Below are 22,649 nucleotides of genomic sequence, written 5' to 3'. Positions count from 1 at the left end.
CGAGAATCGAGCCGACGTCTCCAGAAATACAGCGGAATCAATGAGAAAACCACAACCATCATCACTAAAGGCACGAAAATATCCTCCATCTTTCCTCAAATTAATTAACAAATTACTAAGACGCTGTAACAGGAACTAAATAATTTATGGAGAATCGATAGATAATTGAACAGCCGGAAGATCTGTGAGCAATTTAGGCACAAGGTTTTGGTTTCACTTTAACCGAAATATAACCTGGATCATAATCTACGTCGTCGTATCGGTGTTTTAGTCATGTTGCGCCCTAATCTAATTAGGTTTTGTTCAGTTGCAATTAATTAAGAAAAAAAAATGTAAGCAATTTAGTTATGTGATAATTCTCATAAAAAAAATAATTAATAATTTAGCTCTTTATATTTTTTAAAATACATCATTTTTTTCCCTCCTCTGTATTTTTAAAATGAAGCAATTTACCTATTTATCCAGGAGATAAGTTATTATATTTTTTACAAAAATTAATTCCTCATTCACAATATCACAAAGGAATAAATTGCATTAAATTCAATTAATTAATGTCTCACAGAGAATATCTTATAACAATATAAAAATATTATAAAATATTCAGTAAATTCAACAAGAATATAAAATTTAAAATTAAAGTATCGGAGACTTACAAGTTACATTAATTTGCTTTGCAGAATTTTTAAAACTTAATCATATTAATGTTAAAATTATCCTAAATGATATAATATAAATTACATAATATTATTTATCATGTAATGAGCTTAAGACAATCTAATTAAATTTAACCAAACAACCTCTAAAACGAATGAGTAAGTTGGATCTAATCTTGCATTAAAACACAACTCAATATCATGCAGTTTTACCTTCAAATTAGTATTTATTCGAGTTTTCTATTCAAAATTTATCAAGAGATGACAAGTTTGAACCCCACAAATATGGATGCGTAGCTATATTTTAATAGTAGTATTTTGTTTGTTCATTTATTTTAATATATGGTTGTTGATTTAAAAATATTATCTTTCCAATTTGTATGTAGTGATGTGCAACGTAAAAAGATACATAAATTTTGAATAATCCCATGAAAGAAGATTGGGCGTTTGAATATGTGCAATGGCCATAATTTGGTTCAGCAAAACACAGCAGTCTAGAACGTTGTTTCGTATGATATTTGATGCCAGTGCATTCACTTTCAAAGCTACATTGAGTTGACCTACTGGATAAGGTGACCACAACCTCGGCACTGAAGCCCACAGCGAACGCTAATGTCGATTTGTCTCAAATGGGTCAAAGTCTATCATATGTTATTCATTTTTCACCGTTTGCTCAATTTTTCTAAGGTTTTTATGCACAATTTCTAATTTTAAAGTATTTAAGGATCTAACTTATGATAATCACAAGAATGTCTTGTTAATATAAATTATTTGTAACTTGTGAATGACATTGAAATTTGAAGGGTTATTCTTAGTATGGTAACACCAACAATGCTATCATATACTCAGTCATCATACATAGTAGAAAATTTTTATTTGAAATTAAACTTGACCATACACAAACCATCCATATTAAGGCACGAGCAGTTAATTACTACAACATAAACTCAAATCCATGCTCAAATACATAACTACTGCATTGTGACATAGATAACAGCAAGAAAATCTTAACCCGGTAAGCAAACTCCATGCTTTTACAAGCCCTCAGTGTAGGCCACTCCAGTGGAACCCAGCCATTCAACGCCCTGAATCAACTCCTTCACGGTGAACTTTGCGGCCTCAGCAGCATTTGTTATAACATGATACCCGGCCCACTTCACTCTCTTGCTGGTCCCGGCGCCGGGACCCTTGTTCATATACTCCCCATAATACAATGTCTTGAGCGCGAAATCCCCACTCCACTCTGACCACCCCACCGGATCAATGTGGTCCCCGATGTACGACTGCATCACCACAGTCCTCGAGTACTCCTTCCAGGGCCGCCCCAAGTACGTCGGGAACGAACTTTTCACCGGCTCCAGGTCCTCACTTGCTCTGATTTCACAGTCTTGAATCGAAGTCCCCGTGTTCTGATTCGGGTCCGTTCGCCCCTGCGCCGTCACCATGTTTTTCTGGCTTTTCATTGGCTTCCGGGCCACCAGCTTGCATTTCTGGAACACTACCGCTGCGTTTCCGAAGATGAAGTCTACGGTTCCCGTGATGTAGCTGTCTCTGTAGAACTGACGCAGGGAGTGCGCGTAGAGTGTGTCTTGGTAGGCGTCGATGCGGCAGCGGTTTATGACGGATTTGTCAGCCCCGACACGGAGCGCCACAGCCTGGTGCTTTTCCGGGCCGGCCGTGTTCTGGATGCGGATGTCTTGTAGCATGAATCCCTCCCCGACTGCGGCTGTAAAGGCATAAATTTTTTTATGAGATTTGCCCTTTTCTATATATGTTGTTCCGAGTTTAACTAGCTCTTGAACAAGTACTTACCAAGGGTGGCGGATTTGAAGGTTGTGGATCCATCGACAACGTTAAGGTCACCGGTTATGATGGTCGAATCCATACCATCACCAATGATCATCAGATTCTTTTTATTCTTACCAACTTCGACATTCTCCTTGTACGTCCCTTTCTTGACATAGATCACGTACCGTTTCTTGCTCTTGTCCGGTGCTGCTGCAATTGCTTCCGCTACTGTCTTGTAATTCCCCGACCCGTCTTTCGCTACAACTAGATCAGCATCTATGGCATTAGCTCTGCTCTGGAGCAGCTTCCTGTCAACTGCCGTGATCCATGAAGGCAGCTTCCCCCTTAAGGACTGCACCATTTCTTTCTCAGGCTCTGATACCGCTGCAAGCATAGCCAAAGAGGCCCTGGCCCTTGAGATCAAGTCTTCAAGAACTGCTCCAAGTGAGTTTCTCCCAAAGGAGTTAAGCCCATCGAAACAGGTGACGTGATTGTCCAGCACAGCACTAAGCCAAGCTTGGGCATCAGCATGAGACGTGCTAGTTTCATTTCTCAGAGCTTTAATCGAATCAAACACAAGATCAATAGACAGGTCAATTAACTCAACGCAATCAGCAAGAGCCCCATGTTCATTATTTTGCCCATTCAACTGATTCTTCAGTTTCCTAGTGTTGAAAAGTGCACCATTCAAATGATGGACTTGATTGATCAAGAACTTCTGCAGTACAATAGTGGCATCACGCGGCGCGACACCGTCAGAAACCACTTCAGACACAAAACCTTGGCATGCCCGGGGATTGAAAGCCGTACGGCAGAGAAATGAAGGAGTTGATTGACCCTTAAGGTTGATGTTTTTGGTTAAATTAGGCAGCAAAAAAGCAGCTGAAATGAGCAGTGCAAAGCCAGATACAGTGAAGAACAGGATTTTGCAGGCAGATGTGGTTTTGTTGGGAGTGTTAAGAAGGGGTTGGTGTGTGGAAGCCATATTGCTGTGATGTTGTATCTTCTAGGCTGCATCGCATAGCAGCTTTATAAAGAAACCCGAGTAGGGCCGATTGTAGTAGAAAATGCGCGAAATGATACACACAACGATAATGCGATTTTTTCTAGTTAAAAGAAACTTGACAGTAATCATTAGTGCAATTTATCAAAAGGCCGAAGAAAGAAAGGTGCGCACACCCATTAGAGAAGTCCTTATTCACATTAAATTTGATCGAATCAAATCAAAATATAATCAAACCACTCTGTATAATAATCACGTAACAAACATAATATATTTATATTAAAATCTTATCCAACTCAATTGAAACAAGAATTCTGAATTCCCCACTCATTAGTGGCGTGTGATACAACAGTGCCTGAAAACCGCTCAGTATCTTTGAGTATTAAATCCAGTTTGCTAGAAAAAGACAGAAAAAAAGTGGGTAATTTGAAAAAAACACATGCACTGGATCTACCACTTGAATTACAGGGCGTGGGTTTTTTTACTACCCATACTTGTGTACTGAACCGGGAATATTGTACTCATCACATACTGTTTTTCTTGCATGCTATTTTTAATGTAGTTTAAAGCGAAGTGGTAGTATTCGGTGGCCATTGTTTGTTGTTATTCATCAAAAAATGAAAAATAGTAGCACTTTTTGTTAGGTCACCTGATGTGATATCTGTCTGGACCATATCAATAATCAGTTTCTTTTTCCCAGAAGAAGGAAAATTCTGCAAGCCCACAGGGTAGACTGGTGGGTTTTCTCAATTGGCCGTTCAACTAAGATTTTGACTTATGGTTTATTTTAAATAAGCTTGAGACAACCTTGAGTTTAACGATAATTACTGGTCTACTGTAATAATAATTATGAATTAATTATATATAATTGATATATATAAGTAATATATATTGATTTAAAATGATTAAATTAATTGCATAATTGTAATTCATTTACTAAAAAAGAAAGAAAGAAAATATGTGGCGAAACTTACAATTTAATTAATTGAATGCAAGTTTTATTGCATTTATTATTCCATTGATTACTGTTATTAAATTATAGTAAAATAGAGTTTGAGTGAACTCGGAAATTTTCCATAACTACGCAGTTTCAAACTTTTACCACCTCCTGCTCAAATTAGAGTGTGATTTTGTCACGAAATATGGCTCGTTTAATTCCATTGCTTTCTGCAAAAAGATTCTAGAATGGAGATAAGTCGCCCAATTTCTATAAATTACTAAATATTGTTGGTATCTCAGTATTAATTCAACGAAAAAATGTGTACTACTTCCTTGCAATATGGGTAACGTGCAAATATTTCATGTGAAAAAAAATATTAAATTACCTCTCTATGTTATAAAAATTTTAAAATAAGAATTATTTTTATATGATATATTTATATAAAATTTATTAATAATTATAATATATAAATATTTATTAAACAAAAAAAATACGATTTTTGATATAAAATTTATAATATTTTTAATAATATATACTTATTTTATTTAAAAATAAAAAGAAAAATCTCACCCCCTCTCCCCTTTCCTCCCCTGCCACCTTCCCCTACCCCCTTTCTCTTCCCATATATATATATATATAACTATTAATTATATATAATATATATCTATTTAAATATATTTTATTTATATTTTATAAGGTCTCTATATTTATTTAAATATTAATTGTCGATTCAAACAAATTAAAATTTGGATCGTAAATTTACTGGTTTGATTTGAATTTTAAATTCAAATTAGAGCCAATAGTTATTAAATAAGGTTAAAAATGTATTTCTATAATAAGAAATTTAGTAAAAAATGTATGAACTACACGAACTCACATGAGAGGTATAATTGCTCTATTTTTTTCCACAAGGGTAATTTGTTATTTCTTTTTACAGGAGAGTAATTTGCTCATTTCGTATAACATAGGGAGTAATTTGCATTTAGCCCTTAACTCAACTAATATTTCAACTGCGAATTATGACAGATAGACTTACTATTTAGTAATATGTAATATTCCAAATATTTGATGTAATAACTTTTGGGTCGAATCAATCTGATCACAAACAAATGTCATATACTTGTTACGTGATTTGTCATTTTCTCTAAATTACATACTAATCATATGATAAATGTACTATATTTTGTAATATAATTAATTTAGATTTGGCCGAACTATGTAGGAACAAAAGTTTCTCTAACTTTTATATTTGTCAAAGGAATTACTGTTGGAGTAGCCACTTTTCTGCTTTTTCTTTTATAAACATGTGGTAAAATGCACATAGTCTTGAAGGAATCATTGGCGGAGCGAGTCGCGCATCCGTGAATCCATGATTTTGAAATTCTAAGACTTATGGGGGAAATTCTAAAATGGATCAAATTCGGTTGATCTTTAATTAATTATATGTCAAGTGTAATATACTTATTATGTAATTGATATATAGTTCAAATAAAACGATCATTCACATAGTAAGTATGATACACTTACTTTACAAATTGACTTAATTCAATCAAACCTGATGGAAACAAAAAAAAATTAATTTGGTAGACAATGTACGGCCAAAATATACCTTTGGTACGTATTTATTCATACTTTGATCTTCATTTCGTTTGATGGAAATGATAACATCATTTATATGGATTTACCATTATATAAAAATTCAACAACATATAATTTATATAAATATAAATTTACATGTACGACATGAAATGTTTTCCATATACAGTCTTTCTAGCCTCATCAAGTATAAATCTTATCGAGAAGTTGCCACCATCATTGATAACACTTTAATTTGCCCAACAACAATATTTTATTACATCGTTGTAGGGTTTATTACCCCTTGTTTATTGTAAGAAAGAAAGCATCTAAAGACTTTAATGGTAGTAGGTGTGGGACCACGTTTGGTCATGTGAGAATTGAGATGGTATCATCATGATCACAAAAACAAGAAATATAATATTTTAATAAACTAAAGATGCCAATAACATTAAAAAATTATACCATCCTTTTGTTTTTTTTTTCGAATTTCTTGTGGGTATGGTATAAGATAGAATTTGTAACATATTTTATGTTCAAATTTTTACATGGGTGATCAACAAATTAACTATTACATCATCCAACGTATCAAATGCTAATAGAAGAATTATTGTAACGAGTATATTAGCAAGTGTTGGTTCAATAATAAATGAGTTGGAGCTAAAGTGAATTTTCGTTACACGTTTCAAAATCTTAAGTCATACTTGTTAAGAAGAATTTAACTGATTCATTTCTGTCCTTTTTATTTTTAATATGTAATAAAACATACATTGTAAAAAAAAAAAAAAGAGAAAGAAAGAGAATTGTGAAGATGGATGCATGTGAATGATTGGGCAGAGTGTGGAGCTACGCTGTATCTGGGTCATTAATAATTCTTTGGGGCCCAAGGAGGAGCCCCCATCCCAAAATCCGTCCAAGGATGAAGCCTGCAAGCTTGGCTTAAGAAGGAGTTCCAGTACGAAGGCTTGCTGCATTTTTCTAAGGCCAGCCTGAAGGGAGAAAGGTGCCCTCAAGGGGTTAGACTCTTCAGCCTAAGCGGACTCCCCACCAGGTAGGAATCTGCATGAAGAAGGAGTCCCCTTCATCCGAAGACTTGCTGCTTAAGGAACGGATAAGGTGCAACTGATAATCCTGCCTTCCTCGCCAGATACACTGATCCCCCTCCCCAAAACTTCTGATAAAGAGGGATTCCTTCCCTAACCCCTCAACAGACAGTCCCCTCCCACACTCGAGAACTTCTCTTGCTGATACTCTGCTATTCTAATTTCATGCTATTACATACAGAATTCGCACTTTTATCATAATTTTCATAATTTATTTTTCTATTTATCTATTCTTAAATTCGGGACTAACTTAAGCATCAGAATGCTAACCTTTTGTTTTGCGGGTCCTTCTTCTCAAGAGCTTACACTCAATTAGCCCAAATCCGATATCAAGATTAAAAAACTCTGTATTTGTGCTAAAATCAACGCATCACTATTATTTTAATTTACATGGAAAAAATTCAGTGAAATAGTAAAAAATTCTCAAATTTTAAGGTCATGTGCGGCGTACGTGATCAATTCTAATCAAATTAGAACAAATTAGACTAAAAATAACACCTTTTTATTGCATTTTTCCCTAATTAATCAAATCATAGAATATATATATATATAATTAGACCGAATTTCATAAAAAGCTGATATAATTATCTCATATCATTATTTGAGCGACAAATAATCCAACAAATCTTATCATGTTAATTAGTACGATTCCATAGATTGAAACCACGAGGGTCTTTGTCTTGTCTACCGTCTATCATTTTTTTGTTCTCTTATGATCAAGAAAACATTAACTGCTCCAAAAACACGTTGTCCTTTCCTTTCATCTCAATTGAAACCACAACGGATTCCATCAATCTCCGTCTCATCTTTTCTTCTCTCAACCAAACACTAAACTCATTTCCTCAAAACACGTTTTCCTTTTTCACAAATAAAAGTTCTTTTGTTTAACTTGTCATCGGAACAGGAGCATTTCCTTCCTCAAACAACCATTTCTTATCTTCTCCACGGGAACAAACAAACATATGTGGAGCAAAGTCGATTTTTTATTTCAAATTTTATTGTATTTTTTATTCTAATCAATATATAGATGTGACGTGTTAAAATATTTCCTTAAATAATTGAAATAAAAGATGTAATATAATTACGTACTTTTTTTTGAAACTAAATGTGATAAAAGTCTAACAAATAAAATTAAATTAAAAATAAACATATTATATGAGACCAAAAACACAATTTTTTCTTACGGGGTTGTACATTTAATTTATTTAGAGTCTATATGTAATGTAATAATATGTGCTATATATATGTGGTATATACATTATAAACTGGATGAACTGATTTTTTTAATTCGGTCTGACCGATTAGACCAGTGATCCAATAATTTGATCGATTTATTTTTTTATCCGAATTTGAAAATATTGGATATAGACATATATAATCAAATATTTTTCTGTTAATTTTTGTGGCTGCACAAATGTGGAATGTGCCCTACCCGCATGCTAACGAATGACAACTTTCGATACAATACTAGTTGAATGTAGCACATTTGATATATGTGTACAAAAAATTGACAATACTTAAAATCATTTAAGTAAAATATTTTATCGTAGAAAAAATAATAATATAAAATGATTATGCTAAAAATTAAACGATTTTAACAGAGAATATTTGAAGTAGGAAAAAGAAAAAAATATTAATTAAAAAAATAATTTGTACTTGTAGATATTGGGGGAAATGTGAAGGTTAGTGAGTGAAAAAAAATAAGGAAAAAAAAGGCTAAAAATAAGAAAAACGCTAAAGATATAATATAAATATAAGTAAATTTTTTATAAGTTAATAATATTGAGATCACATGATTTTATTAATTTAAGGAGTTATTAATTAATCGATAAATTAATAATTTATTAATTTAAAGAGTTTTTTTTTTTTATTCAACGAACCTATTGATGATGAAATTGAAAATGATACAATGCCATTGCAATCAATTACGAGAAAGAAAGCACTCATAGCGACAACAACTCTTCACAATTTTTTGTTGCAATATGAGAACATAACACCAGAGCTTTTGAATGAGTAATTTATATTTTATTAAATTGTCTTAATTATATTTGTAATTTTATAAAATTATTAATTTATAATATTGAAGGACCTTAAACTTATATAAGCATCTTTGAAAAAATAATTATCTTATTAATTTAGGCGTTGGGTTCAAATTGGACCAAAAAAAATTATTATTAATTTATAAAGATTCTAATATATATACACAAAAAAAATTGTTTCGTGTTTGTGATGATTGGGTGTGCGCACATGGTGTCGTCTTGAGCTGTTTCTTTCTCTGTGTTTATTTATATTATTATGAGGCCCACCAAAAGAGCACATGAGACAACTTGGGTGGGTGGAGTCTATTTAAATCGTTGTCGTGCTGCCCTGCCTTCAAAAACTGTCCTTCCACTTCCCCCTTAATCCTCCTACCTTGTTGGGGCTATTTGTATTAGTGTTGTACTTGAATCATTCATCTCAATTTCTCAATATATTGAGCTCCAAATAATTTATAGCTCAGATTGAACGTGACGTTATAGAGTCTAAGTAGCTCAAATAAAATCATAATCTGTATAATTTTTTTGAATTTTAATAAGTTTTATGTCATTATTGAATAAACATTAATTATTACTGCGCTGACCCAAACCAATCACAGCACAAACACGAGTTTATTACTACACCATCACAATGGCTAAGAGGAATAAACGTACCACTACGTACCAATAATTTGAAAACGAACTAAAGACGTGCCAGATTGATCTTACAACCCTTCAATGTAGTCCACCACAGTGGAATCCAGCCATTCCTGGCCCTGAATCAACTCCCTCACGGTAAACTTCTCGGCCTCCGCCGGGTCCGTAATAACATGATACCCCGTCCAGTTCACTCTTCTGCTGGTGTCCGAGCCAGGACCCAGATTCCTGTACTCCCCGTAATACAACTTGTCCACGGGACGCCCGGCCCACTCCGACCACCCCGCCGGGTCAATGAGATCCCCGATGCACGACTGCATCACTACGGTCCTTGAGAAGTCCCTCCACGGCCGGCCCAGATATGTACGGAACGAATCTTTCACCGGTTCCAGGTCGTCACTCGCTTTGATTTCACATTCTTGGATTGAGATGCCCGTGTTCTCATTCGGGTCGGATCGGCCCTGAGCCGTCACCATGTTGCTCTGGCCTACCCTTGGTCTGCGGGCTACCAGCTCGCACTTCTGCAGTACTGCTGGTGCGAAGCCGAAGATGAAGTCTACGGTTCCGGTGATGTAACAGTCCCTGTAGAATTGGCGCTGGGAATGCGTGTAAAGCGTGTCTTGGTAGGCGTCCATGTAGCAGCGGTTTATGATGGATTCGTCGGCCCCGATACGGAGCGCCACCGCCTGCCCGTTTTCCGGGCCCGCCGTGTTCTGGATGCAAATATCTTGTAGTATGAATCCTTTCCCAACTGCGGCTGTAGGACATTAAAAAGTTCGGTGTGATTCGGTTTCCAGGGGTAGAAGTTATGTACAAGTTCTTTTAGCTAGTCGATTAGCTCAAACATTGGTATTCATCGAGTTCCTGTTGGATTATATGAAGACCGTAAACAACTGTGGATGAGAATTCCTTACCAAGAGTGGCGGTTCTAAAGGTTGTGAAATTTTCGGAATTATAGCGGTCACCGGTTATGATTGTCGAATTCATACCATCTCCAATGATCATCAGGTTCCTTTGTCTGCTGCCCACTTCAACGTTCTCCTTGTACGTTCCTTTCTTAACATAGATCACGTACCGCCTCTCGCTGTTGCTGGGTGCTGCCGCAACTGCTTCTGCTACTGTCTTGAAATCACCTGACCCGTCCTTCGCTACAACTAGATCAGCTTCTATAGCATTAGCGGTTTTCTGAAGCAGCTTCCTGTCCGCCGGCCTGATCCACGACGGTAGCCTTCCTCTTAAAGACTGCATCATTTCCTTATCCTGCTCTGATACCGCTGCAAGCACAGCCAAAGAGGCCCTGGCCCTTGATACCAGGTCCTCAATAGTTGCTCCAAGCGATTTTCTCCCAGAAGAGTTAAGCCCATCAAGACAGGTGATGTGATTGGCAAGCACACCGCTAAGCCAAGCTTGTGCATCGGCATGAGATGTACGGGTTTTCTTTCCCAAAGCTTTAATTGAATCAGAGACGAGATTAATTGACAGGTCGATTAGCTCGACGCAATCAGCTATAGCCCCCTGTTTATCATTTTGCCCGTTCAACTTATTTTTGAGTTTCCCAGCCCGAAAAATTGCACTGTTCAAATGATGTGCTTGCTTGATCAAGAACTTTTGCAGCACCATAGTTGCATCAGGTGGTGTTACACCATCAGAAACCACTTCCGACACATAATCTTGGCATGCCTGAGGATTTAAAGCCGTACGGCACAGATAGGAAGGGGTTGACAGACCCTTAAGCCGGCTGTCTCCCATTATAATAGGAAGAAGATCAAAAACTAAAAGGACTACTGCGGAGATGGATATAGTGAAGAATAGGATTTTGCATGCAGATATGGTTTTGTTGGGAGTGTTAAGAAGGGGTTGGTGTGTGGAAGCCATATTGCTATAATGTTGTGCCTTTAGGCCGCATCTCATAGCAGCTTTATAGAGAAATAGGTGCATGGATTGATTAGAGTGAAAATGCTCAAAATCCACTGGCCAACAATCATACATGAATCATCAATTTTTCGTTAGACTTGTGTTTTTCTCCTTAACAACGAGTGGTATCATCACTCTCTCCACTGTCTAAAAGTAAATTATAAACACCTAATTATAAATTGAAAACAAAAGTAAATAAAAAGCTGATATACCTATAGCATTCTTCCAAAATTTATTCTGGTTATTTTGCTAGTGTAAAATGATTCAAGAATTATCACCAAGGTATGTGAGCCAGGTCGATGTCACACATCCAAATCTGGAGTCCTCAATTCAGAAATGTTAGGCGTTGAAAATAAGAACACATACATTTATAGTAACTTTCAATTAAAATCCTGCAGTACGAAATCAATTGAGGTCCTGAAATTGATAATTTAGGATCCTATGTATTAGGGCATGCACGGGTACATATGTCCACAATTGATGGAAAGGAAAGATTCATAGTTGAAACTGCTAACAAAACATGTGCATCAACTTGTCAAAACTGAATTGACGTTGCTCCGTAAAATTATGTTTAGGGGTTATTTATGGATAAACCTCTGTCGGTAGGATTTCCTTTAAATGAAACCCCGAGGCCCAGAGTCTCTATCAATATCATTCTCATGTTTCCTCCTCTTAACCAAACTTTAAATGCTCCAATTTAATTTCCACAAACACGTTTACCTTTCAGCAAATAAATTCTCTTCAACTCATCCAACAATGTCAATGTCTCCTCATCGTTTTTTGTCTCTTAACCAAATAAGAATTGTGACGTAGGTGAGATTTTACATATAATTCAGAAATTAATTGATAATTATTAAGAAAATTTAAATTTAATTGTTAATAAATTATAGGACATAATAATAAAATTTGAACGGACTAAATTGGAGTTTATTATAATATTTGAGAACAAATTATATTAATTAAAAATATAAATAGGACGTAATGGTAATTATTAAAAAATTAAATAAAATAAAAAATAATTAAAAAAGAGAGGAGTGAGCAGCATCATGCCACCCACCGCCTCACCCACCCCTACATCATTATATATTTATATATATGTACATTGTTTGTAATTTGCCTCACACACACGGGCTCAATTACACACACATTTCGAAGATAAAATAGGTACGAAAAGTTTTATATTTTAATTATTTTATTTATTAAATATTGTTTATATTGATCCACGTATTATTTAATCGAAATACTTTACGAGTTTAATTATTTAAATTAGTATTGAATTAAATATCACATTCCATATAAAAATAATATAGTTTGTTAATTAAATAATGTAATCGAAATACTTTACGAGTTTAATTATTTAAATTAGTATTGAATTAAATATCACATTCCATATAAAAATAATATAGTTTGTTAATTAAATTATTAAATTTATTAAATTTAAACATTATAATAGTTACTTTATGCAATTCCATCAAAATTATTAACCAAATATGTAATTTTATATTTTGAAATTTAATTAAATTATATAGTAGCAAGGAATTAATAAAAAATACTCCGAAAACTATCTTTAAGAGTTATATCACATCCACGTGAATTTTTTTACATATTTTATAAAAATTATATTTTTATAATTTTTTTAATAATAATAAAATAATTAACCCCATAAATAGTGCAGGTTTTGGCTGCCTGTATAAATAAAGAGTTGGACGTGGGTTCATTTGGTGGATGGAGTTCACTGCATGTCTAGTTATCTAATTGCAAGCAACACTGAGCTGATCAGCGGAGCCAACTCCAAACTCCCAAACAAAAAACCACAGCCAAAAAGCCTTCCTACCCATAATTCGCATCAGCGCTGCACCCAGAAACAGCAATGGCAGCATTTGCATGATTTCAGTACGTGTAAGCTCCAAATCCTCCACGTTCTCGCCATGCAATTGCTCACTTCCACTATAAATGCCCTCATCCCTCCTCCCCCCACTTCATCCTCACCAACAAACATCCATCAATTTGCATCACTCATATATACAACTGTAGATGGCAAGGTTCACAGTAGCTCTCGCCGTTCTGTTTCTGATGGCGGCCGCCTCCGCCTCCGCCTCCGCCCACAAGACTGTGGTGACAACCACGGTGGCGGAAGAGGAGGAGAACCAACAATGGTGCGAGTGGGAAAGCCAGCAATGCCGAATGGGGCACTGCATGCAGTGGATGCGGTCGGTGAGGGTGCCGTACGAAGAATCCTTCGTGAGGAGCGCGGTGGCGGATCAAGGAAGGTTCGAGGAGGAGCACCTCCGGCAATGCTGTAACGAGCTGCGGGCCGTGAAATCGCAGTGCCGTTGCGAGGCGCTAAGGTGTATGATGAGGCGGATGATGCAGGAGTACGGGAGGGAACAGGAGATGCAGCAGATGATGCAGAAGGCTGAGTATCTTCCCCGCATGTGCGGCATGAGTTACCCCACGCAGTGCCGCATGCGCGCGATCTTTGCCTGAGCGGATGGAGACTGCGGCTTGAGTAGAATAAGAAGAGGCTGTTTCTTAATGCATGGTTTTGGGGAGAAATGGTGGGAATAATTAATAATGTTGTAGCACATGATCGTGTGTGTAATAATAATAGTTGCTGTTCTTGCATCTACATCCGTTCATTGCCTATAATTGTTTTGTCTTAATGCATCCCATTTACCAGATCTTCCCAAATAAAAATACTGGATAATGCACACACCGAATCCTCCAGAGTGTTTCTTGGACAGGACTAAATCCTCCAGAGTTACGGCCTAATTAATGATAGAATATGAATTCTTAGCGAGCGTATACTTGGAATGTGATTATTGATGATCATATCACACCAACAAACATTAACTGAAAGAATGTGCAATACATGAAAAGAAGATTTTGATTAATAAACGAAAAACTCATTCAATCCAAAAGCAACAAAGGAAATGAAATAAAAATAAAGCTAATTAAAAGAGAAATAAAAAGGCAGACTTAGCCAAAACCATCAGAAAATAAGTAAAAGACAACAGAAATGAAATTTGTACCCCTTTACCAGTTTTGTCCTCAATAAAATTAAGAATATATTCCTTGGATAAGATTAGGAATAGGATTCTCTCTCACCTTTAATTTTATACGTGATCCATTCAGGTCAACCTACTTCTTGATGGCCGCAGACGTGGCATGATCTAACACCTCAACAAGAGATGGATGCAAATAAATAGAGTATTTGCACCGGCCAAAAAGAGAAAAAGAAAAACAGAAATTGGGCTCATTTCTGCATGAAGATGGGGATACAGCAACCCTGTTGGACTGCCACGTATTACACCCAAAAAAATACGTGCGACACTCGAAACAAATCTATCTATATACCACTTAATTCCCAAAACCCAACCTTCTCCTCCTTTTTCTTTGGTTCTTTTCCTTGTGAAAATGGGCGGCCACCTCCTATCCCTCTACTCCTCCTCACAGGCATCAAGGATCAAACGCCTAACCGCAACTCTCCCAATCTCTATCTGCAGGGTACGTACGAACGTACGTCATTTAATTTTGTAAACCTACAAATATAATCTCACAGCTTTTAATTACTACAAGACGTAGATGTATGTATTATATATGTTTCCAAGTGATGATCATGTGTATGTGTAGAGATACAGTGAAGGGAAGCAAGAGAGCATTAATACAGTACACGGCGGGGTTGATCAGGAGAGAGCACCTTCGACGGCGCAGGAGTTCAAGAGAGTGGCGGAAGAGAAAGCCCGTCAGGGATTCGCCAGCCAGACCGTGGAGAAAGCGCAGGACGGGGCGGAAGAGGCTGTCGTTGGGGACTCCACGTTTGAATCTGTGAAGGAAGCGTACAAGGAGGCTCCAGCTGGTGATTTCCGGAAGACAGGAGACGAACGATGAGGGATATCATAAGCAGCACTAGTAAATACCACTTGCTTTACGTACTCTTTAATGTAAGAGAGGATGGATGTGGCTCATGACTGACTTTTCTGCGTAAATGAAATAAAAACGGACTTGACTTTTGTGTTGGTTGGATTTCATATCAAGAATTGGGAAAATGGAGCATCATCACTCATCAGCTGCCAAATTTGCGGGAGGGATTAGATTTTCTGTGTCAAATATTGGGTTAAATTGCAATCTACCTATTTATATTATGAAATATAGGTAAACAACTCCTCATTTATTTTTTATATTTGTAAATTTGAAGTAATTTATCTTTTTATATTGAAAAAAAAATGCATATTTTTTAAAACATAAAGGAAAAATTATTGTTTATTTTTTATAAGAGGGTAATTTACTGATTTTTAATTAATGTAATGATAAACCCATATATTAGAATTTTGGATTTTCAAAGCAAATGTAACTGCACTTGATTTATTTAAAAGTTAAATTTTAAATGTTTGAAGTTTCAGTTTCATATTTTAAATTGAAACTGAATTATTGTTGCTTCTGCTGCTTCATGGCTGTCAAATCCAATTCTTTAATGACATTATGCCAATTAAAATGTTGCATTGAAGGAAATGTGGATGGAGCTGCCTATAAAAGGATGATGCCACATACTCATCAAAAAACACACTTACACCAGCACAACTACAAACTCTCAATTCTTCTCTCTACCTCTCTCTCGGGTGCTCTCTCTCTCTCTCTTTTTCGGCCTATCTCTCTCAATATTTTAAGATTTGAGATTCTTATTTCAATAACGAGTTTTTAAGTGTTTGATTGAGGTGTTCTTTGGTATAATGCTAAAATCAAAAAAATTATAACCGTTTTATCTTGAAAGAAATTACGTTGTACCCAATACACGACTGATATAGGACGTATATTTTTTCAAGGCAAGCAGTGAATTCTACGATTCGTAAATTTTTACGATTACCATTGGACTGAAAATCATTAGAAATTTTCGTTGTAAGTTTTCTATTTAATATTTTTGTTGTAAATAGCGTTTCTAACTGTAATATATTATTTGTTCCAACATGACTTTTATTGCTTTTGATTTCTAAAATTAGATTGTTATATTTCAAAATGTTGTTTCATTACACGAAATTAAAAAATTTTCAACAATCTTGAAGAAAATATACAAGTTTGAAAAATCAAATTTTGTTGGAACGTCGAAAATAGTTTTGTAAATGTTGTTTTGAGATTTTTTGAAATTATCTAGAATGTTATTTCTAATTTCCGAAGATATTAAGAATGGTCGAACCAATTTCTGTTGCAATTTCGACACCAAAAGTCGGCTTAATCGCTTTGCCGATAAGTTTTCGGGTTAGTTTTTCACGCTGGCAACAACAAATGAAAATTTAGCAAATCTGAATCTACTGAGACCGATTCTAGAACTGTTGAGATAGCGCAATGGACAGAGAGGATCAAATAGCCAAGGAGCGATTTTGTTAGCTTTTATCAAATACGATTTTTGACGTCTATTGTTTCGACTCTTATACTGCTAAGTTTTTGTCGGATGAGTTAGACCGAAAATATAATACTGAAGAACAAAGACTCGAAAAGTATCAAATGGTTGAGGACAAGTCTGTAGCTGAACAGACTCATGAGATTATCAACATGTGGAAAAGATGTCTAATGTAGGGGTTAATTCTAATAGTATTAGTCTGACTTATGAGGAATCAGATGAATATAGATGGAATAAGAGAGCTAGGGTTGTCAAAAATTTTGTAAGTGACAATATCGAGGATGATCTGTTAACTTTCAGAGATGCTATAGCTTTTTCTAAAAAACAAAGCAATGGGAAGAAGTTGTCAAAAGTGAGATGGACTTTATTGTTTCTAATGGAATATGGGTGCTAGGCGATCTCCCTCCAGGGTATGCTACTATTGGGTGTAAGTGAATTTTCAAAGAAGAAATTAAAACTTGATGGGGCCATAGATGAGTTTAAAGCCAAATTGGTGGCTAAGGGTTTTAAACAAAAGGAGGGAGTAAACTATTTCGATACCTATTTTTCGGTAGCTCGGTTGACTACAATTGCTTCGATGTATAATCTCCCAATTCACCAGATAGATGTGAAAACAACATTCTTGTATGGTGAACTTGAGGAGGAAATATACATGGATCAACTTGAAGGATCTGTAGCTCATGGTAACGAGCTCAGAGTTTGTAAACTTGTTAAGTCTCTCCTTGGACTTAAACAAGCACCCGAAAAGTGGCATGAAAAGTTTGATAAAACTATTCTTACTTTGGTTTGACCGTGATTAAGAATGATAAATCTGTAAAGTTAAAAGAGATAAAGTAATTATTTTATGTCTGTATGTAGATGATTATATTAATAGGATCATGTATAGATATTATTAGTGAAACCAAGTTATTTTTGAAAAATAAGTTCGAAGTGAAGGATATGGGTGAGTCAGATGTAATGCTTAGCATCAAGTTGATTCCTTCAACTGATGGGATAGTCATTTCTTAATCTCACTATGTTGAGAAAATAATTGTTATAAAAACAGTAGAATTGCTAAGACACCTTATGATTCTTCTGTAGGTTTATTTAAAAATGAAAGTGGTATTCCGGTTGCACAACTAAGGTATTTTCAAATTATTGGGAGCTTACAGTATCTAGCAAATGTCACGAGACCATATATATCCTTTTTTGTCTCAAAGTTGGCTAGATACGTTAATCATCCTGACGGAACTCATTAGGGTGCTTTGGATGGGGTACTAAAGTACCTCAAGTGCACAGTGTACTGGCATACATTAGGGCCAATTCCCTGTAGTTCTTGAGGGATATAATGATGTTAGCTGCATAGTCAAAAACTACGGGAGTAATGAGTGTTCAGGATATATTTTTACTTTAGGTGGAGGTACTGTCTCCATGATATTTTTTTATGATTTATTTTAATAAAATATTTAATTATATATATATATATTTAAAAAGAAAAAACAGAGTTGGGATATTTTTTTGGTGTCATTCGAAATTACTCGCACATTTTACTGAAATTCTGGTGACGCTACAGGCACTAGTCAGCCATTTTACCACCACGATTTCTGTTCATATGCCAAGCACTTTTAGAAAGCGTGTTTCAAGCATCCGGATCCTCGGTTTCCACCCTTCAGTCGTACATGCTCAGTCGAATCTTCAATTTTCACACTCTCAAGGCGAAGACCTAAGCTCTCTCCCATCTCATGGCCCCGGTCGCCCCCAAGTCCGGCGATGCGATTTTTGCCAGCGTTGATAGAGTGGCAAGTATTGCCTCTTTGTTTATTCACTATCCGATTCGTGGACGTTTCATCGAGCAATTTGGTAGTTAATAGTTTTGTTCTGTTATCGTGGTTAGTAATGTTGTTTGATTGTTCTCAGAACGCGGAGCTATTCACTCTAACATACGGTGCTATCGTGCGCCAGCTCCTCACCGATCTGGAGGAGGTGGACGAGGTCAACAAGCAGCTCGATCAAATGTGATTGTTTATTATTCTGGTTTTTCACTGCTTTTATGGTTTTACTTATTCAATTTATAAAAATTGATTCTAGTGAGTTTCTCTGGATGAGCTTTTGTTTTGAAGTTTTCTTTTATGTGCAGAATTCTTAAGTATCTGTGATGTCATGTTGCAGGGGTTATAACATTGGGGTTCGGCTAGTTGATGAATTTCTTGCAAAATCTAATGTTAACAGATGCGTAGATTTTAGAGAAACTGCTGAAGTCATTGCTAAGGTGCTTGTACTAGTATTCTTCCCATTTATTGCTGTTTGAAGGAATTTCAGATTTCCAAAATTTCGATTATGGATTAGTTTAATTTTGGTAGGAGAACTTAAAAATTTTTCGAACCAGAAGGAATGCATGATTTTCCCTTTTGCTTTTGCGATGCATCATATTATAAGTTTGCTAAGCACTTGCACATGCACCAGTATCACCTAAAGCTGGAGTGATAAAATCAGGAAACCTTCTCGTATGAGTTCCTATCACAAAAGTGGGTGAAAAGATGAAGCATGATGGATATAGTTTAAGCAGTGGCTTCTGATTCTCAAAAATTGCACCTATTGTAGAAACTATGACCAGATGCTATTCTTCTTATGTAGAGGCTGTTTTTGAGAAACAATTCCCTTTTGCTATTTAATGAAATTGGAAAACAGTATATATATATATATCATATATTATTTGATTGATGGAAGTGGAGGGATACGATCTCTTCAAAATTTGCCGACGTAAGTTCGCCGAACTTGAATTAGTGTTCAGAATTTTCCTGAACTTTATATGGTGCTTTGATTTTGGCTCACTCTTTCATCTTATGGAAGCTTAGAATGAATTATGTGGAGGTTTTGTTTTAATGGGTGACAGGAGGAAAATATGCAAGTTATACTGTTTTAATGGTTTGAACCTTTTGATTTATTAGATCCATTCTTTAATGTCTCTCGAACAGGTTGGATTCAAAATGTTCCTGGGCGTCACTGCATCTGTCACTAACTGGGATGCAGAGGGGACAACCTGCAGTATAATTTTGGAGGATAATCCTCTGGTAGACTTTGTTGAGCTTCCTGATACCTGTCAAGGACTGTATTATTGCAATATCTTAAGTGGAGTCATTCGAGGAGCTCTTGAGATGGTGAGCATTATCCCTTCTATAAACATCTTATCCTTAAAAAAAAAGGTTTTGCTTTGAGTGGAATTCTACTATGTCTATTCTCATCAATTGTTTGTCCATCATATTACATAGTAGAATTGGCTCACATTTACGCCTCAGTTTCTCTTTCCTTCTCCTTCAGGTGTCAATGAAAACAGAAGTCACGTGGCTGCGTGATATGCTTAGAGGGGATGATGTGTTCGAGCTGCAGGTGAAACTTCTGAAACAAGTTCCAGAAGAGTACCCTTATAAAGATGATGAGTAACATGTGTCCTTTGAAACCTTCCAGTTCCCTTCTATCATTCAGGTTTTCCTTAGTTCCTCCACTCCAATTACCTCTAGCCTACTTGTTCAGAGTTAGGTATTCTCCGTAGCATGAGACTACCTTATGCTGATTTCCGTGGTTAGGATATTTGTCTTTTGTTTTTTGTAGTTTCTATTGAAGTTTACTGACTTGAGCTTGAAGCAAGACCGGTTTAGGATGAACTCAATGTACTGCACCAAAGATATGTTAGGCACTTGTTGAAAAGAGTAGTGATATCGGCTTTTGCAGTACGATTTCTATTTTAGGTGATTAGTTCTTAGTTAACTAATGCAAAAAGTTCATTTTGTCCCTTGCCGCAATCTCTCGGTTAAGCATGCAGTTAATACTTAGGCTAATATCTTAGCATGCTCAGAGGACATATGGAGGCCTCCCTGAAGTCGCCCATCATCCTTTTTCTTTCTGGGAAGAGAGCCCTTATGCGTTTGTGAGTTTGAAACACGAACTTGAAGCAAGCACTAGTGCAGAAATGATAATGACTCTCTGCTTACAAGGCAAAACACGATGAAGCAAACAATGATTGTGTTCAACGTCTGCAAGGCTGAATATTCTACCCTTACAGAGTAGCCACTTTTCTGGAAATGTTAATTTCAGTCTGCAACGACTCATTCTGTTTTCTTTAATAAGTTCAATGACTCATTGTTAATAGTAAGGTAATGATTCCAATTTAAACCATTAAAAAGTCCATCTCGAATGTGACTTAGGAGCTTAGCAGCTGGCCAAAAGAGGACCCCATAGTGCAAGTTCCTATAAAAAAGAGTGATATTCCAATGATTTGGCCCCTCCCCGAAGTTTATTTCTCTCAAACGAGTCAAGATCAATCCACCTACATATATATGTATACACGCACGTATATATAAGTTAATAATCAATCCATCTCTGTCTCTTTCCATCCATCGTTCCTAGTAGAAGAAGGCGTTTCTTCGGCGGAGGCATGCCGGAAGGCGGCGGCGGATGTTGCAGATGCTGCTGCAGCTTCATATTTACGTCCGGCCTCACCGCCCTCTTCATGTGGCTAAGCCTACGCACCTCCAAACCCACTTGCTCCATCCAAGACTTTTATATTCCTGCCCTCAACAGATCCGATAATTCCACTGCCACCAGGAACAACCACACCATACGTTTCGATCTCAAGCTCGACAACGGCATGAAAGACAAAGGCGTACACTATGCTAACATCAGCTTGACCTTTTTCTACAACTCTACCCTCCCCATCGCCAACTTCACCGTGCCGGAGTTCTACCAAGGACACAACAAAAACACTCACCGGCGAGCCTTGGTGGACGCCAGTGGCCTGCCGTGGGCGGACGCGCGTGACGCCGTTGCCAACGGTTCGACGGTGAGTTTCAGGGTGAGATTGGCTACCAGGGTGAAGTTTAAGATCATGGTTTGGTACACGAAGAGGCACAGCTTAGTGGTAGGTAGTGATGTGGTGGTCAACGACTCGGGGCAGAAGGTCAACCGGAAAGGGATTAAACTAAAGTCCGGGGCCCCGGATCCGGCTACCCAATGGGTGCGGCTGCTCTCATTTCTCATTTTCACTTTCTTGATCATTTTATTCTTGTAAAACAATGAGATCTTCTTTGGTATTATTTTCAATTGTATACTAATTTAAATTGTAAGATTATATTTGACGAGATTTTATTTGTGGAATATGATCATAAGTTGTATTCTGTTACTTTTTTTCATATAAAAATTATTACAAAATATCTTGTCCTTTTATAGAAAAATTATCACAAAATATTTAATCCAAATATATTGTCATTTCATTGTATCTCAAGATATTTTAATTTAAAAATAATATTTATTTTTTCATACAGAAAGTTATTACCAAACATCATAATCGAAATATCTTGTCCTTGAGTAGAAAAACTATTCCAAAATTGAGCTATGGAACAATACGTCCCATGAAATATTAATCCCATGAAGTACATAACTAAAAGTGCAACACTTTTTATTTTATAGGATCAAAAGTAGAATATTGATTTTTCAAATTGTTGAAAACCAACTTTCACGGCAGAAAAAGTGATTTTCATCCAAAAATGAAGGTCTAATAGGCATCATATTCAATGTTTTCTATTCCCATTAAACTAAATATGTTAAAAAAGTACTGCACCTCCTTTTTTATA

The 22,649-nt window shown here is 36.1% G+C and overlaps 6 protein-coding genes across 9 annotated transcripts; 4 read left to right on the top strand and 2 right to left on the bottom strand.

Moving 5' to 3' along the window:
• On the bottom strand, positions 1,509-3,482 carry LOC105174827 (pectinesterase 2.1-like). Its single transcript, XM_011097037.2, has 2 exons — positions 2,466-3,482; positions 1,509-2,379 (listed from the first exon to the last, which is right to left on the bottom strand). Exons 1-2 carry the CDS (start codon positions 3,424-3,426, stop codon positions 1,688-1,690), a joined length of 1,653 nt encoding a protein of 550 aa, XP_011095339.1. The 5' UTR covers positions 3,427-3,482; the 3' UTR covers positions 1,509-1,687.
• On the bottom strand, positions 9,692-11,791 carry LOC105174825 (pectinesterase 2.1-like). Its single transcript, XM_011097036.2, has 2 exons — positions 10,649-11,791; positions 9,692-10,491 (listed from the first exon to the last, which is right to left on the bottom strand). Exons 1-2 carry the CDS (start codon positions 11,721-11,723, stop codon positions 9,803-9,805), a joined length of 1,764 nt encoding a protein of 587 aa, XP_011095338.1. The 5' UTR covers positions 11,724-11,791; the 3' UTR covers positions 9,692-9,802.
• Positions 13,615-14,277, top strand: LOC105174824 (2S seed storage protein 1-like). The gene has a single exon (XM_011097035.2). The coding sequence runs from the start codon at positions 13,683-13,685 to the stop codon at positions 14,133-14,135; it is 453 nt and encodes a 150-aa protein (XP_011095337.1). The 5' UTR covers positions 13,615-13,682; the 3' UTR covers positions 14,136-14,277.
• LOC105174823 lies at positions 14,928-15,661 on the top strand. 2 transcript variants are annotated; one of them, XM_011097033.2, is made up of 2 exons: positions 14,928-15,167; positions 15,282-15,661. In XM_011097033.2, exons 1-2 carry the CDS (start codon positions 15,066-15,068, stop codon positions 15,537-15,539), a joined length of 360 nt encoding a protein of 119 aa, XP_011095335.1. In that variant the 5' UTR covers positions 14,928-15,065; the 3' UTR covers positions 15,540-15,661. The 2 variants fall into 2 exon arrangements, with proteins under 2 accessions (XP_011095335.1, XP_011095336.1); XM_011097034.2 differs by having other exon boundaries at positions 15,005-15,155.
• On the top strand, positions 18,659-20,753 carry LOC105174821 (trafficking protein particle complex subunit 3). 3 transcript variants are annotated; one of them, XM_020698441.1, is made up of 5 exons: positions 18,659-18,821; positions 18,940-19,037; positions 19,192-19,291; positions 19,998-20,180; positions 20,319-20,418. In XM_020698441.1, exons 1-5 carry the CDS (start codon positions 18,765-18,767, stop codon positions 20,373-20,375), a joined length of 495 nt encoding a protein of 164 aa, XP_020554100.1. In that variant the 5' UTR covers positions 18,659-18,764; the 3' UTR covers positions 20,376-20,418. The 3 variants fall into 3 exon arrangements, with proteins under 3 accessions (XP_020554100.1, XP_011095333.1, XP_011095332.1); XM_011097031.2 differs by having other exon boundaries at positions 18,666-18,825; positions 20,341-20,753; XM_011097030.2 differs by having other exon boundaries at positions 18,669-18,821; positions 20,341-20,753.
• Positions 20,938-22,198, top strand: LOC105174822 (protein NDR1-like). Its single transcript, XM_011097032.2, has one exon. The coding sequence runs from the start codon at positions 21,455-21,457 to the stop codon at positions 22,085-22,087; it is 633 nt and encodes a 210-aa protein (XP_011095334.1). The 5' UTR covers positions 20,938-21,454; the 3' UTR covers positions 22,088-22,198.

This window comes from Sesamum indicum, linkage group LG12, assembly GCF_000512975.1.
Source record: "Sesamum indicum cultivar Zhongzhi No. 13 linkage group LG12, S_indicum_v1.0, whole genome shotgun sequence".
NCBI classification, from domain to species: Eukaryota; Viridiplantae; Streptophyta; class Magnoliopsida; order Lamiales; family Pedaliaceae; genus Sesamum; species Sesamum indicum.
Note: the sequence above shows the minus strand (reverse complement) of the source record. Positions and strands in the feature narration are given on the sequence as shown.

What these genes read in the sequence shown, in the direction of transcription:
- LOC105174827 (XM_011097037.2), bottom strand. Translation starts at nt 3,426, where the DNA reads ATGGCTTCCACACACCAACCCCTTCTTAACACTCCCAACAAAACCACA. An exon ending in CTTCAAATCCGCCACCCTTG is followed by an intron (nt 2,380 to 2,465) that starts GTAAGTACTTGT and finishes ATGCCTTTACAG; the next exon opens with CCGCAGTCGGGGAGGGATTC.
- LOC105174825 (XM_011097036.2), bottom strand. Translation starts at nt 11,723, where the DNA reads ATGTATGATTGTTGGCCAGTGGATTTTGAGCATTTTCACTCTAATCAA. An exon ending in CTTTAGAACCGCCACTCTTG is followed by an intron (nt 10,492 to 10,648) that starts GTAAGGAATTCT and finishes AATGTCCTACAG; the next exon opens with CCGCAGTTGGGAAAGGATTC.
- LOC105174824 (XM_011097035.2), top strand. Translation starts at nt 13,683, where the DNA reads ATGGCAAGGTTCACAGTAGCTCTCGCCGTTCTGTTTCTGATGGCGGCC.
- LOC105174823 (XM_011097033.2), top strand. Translation starts at nt 15,066, where the DNA reads ATGGGCGGCCACCTCCTATCCCTCTACTCCTCCTCACAGGCATCAAGG. An exon ending in TCTGCAGGGTACGTACGAAC is followed by an intron (nt 15,168 to 15,281) that starts GTACGTCATTTA and finishes GTGTATGTGTAG; the next exon opens with AGATACAGTGAAGGGAAGCA.
- LOC105174821 (XM_011097030.2), top strand. Translation starts at nt 18,765, where the DNA reads ATGGCCCCGGTCGCCCCCAAGTCCGGCGATGCGATTTTTGCCAGCGTT. An exon ending in TTGCCAGCGTTGATAGAGTG is followed by an intron (nt 18,822 to 18,939) that starts GCAAGTATTGCC and finishes GATTGTTCTCAG; the next exon opens with AACGCGGAGCTATTCACTCT. An exon ending in AACAAGCAGCTCGATCAAAT is followed by an intron (nt 19,038 to 19,191) that starts GTGATTGTTTAT and finishes GTCATGTTGCAG; the next exon opens with GGGTTATAACATTGGGGTTC.
- LOC105174822 (XM_011097032.2), top strand. Translation starts at nt 21,455, where the DNA reads ATGCCGGAAGGCGGCGGCGGATGTTGCAGATGCTGCTGCAGCTTCATA.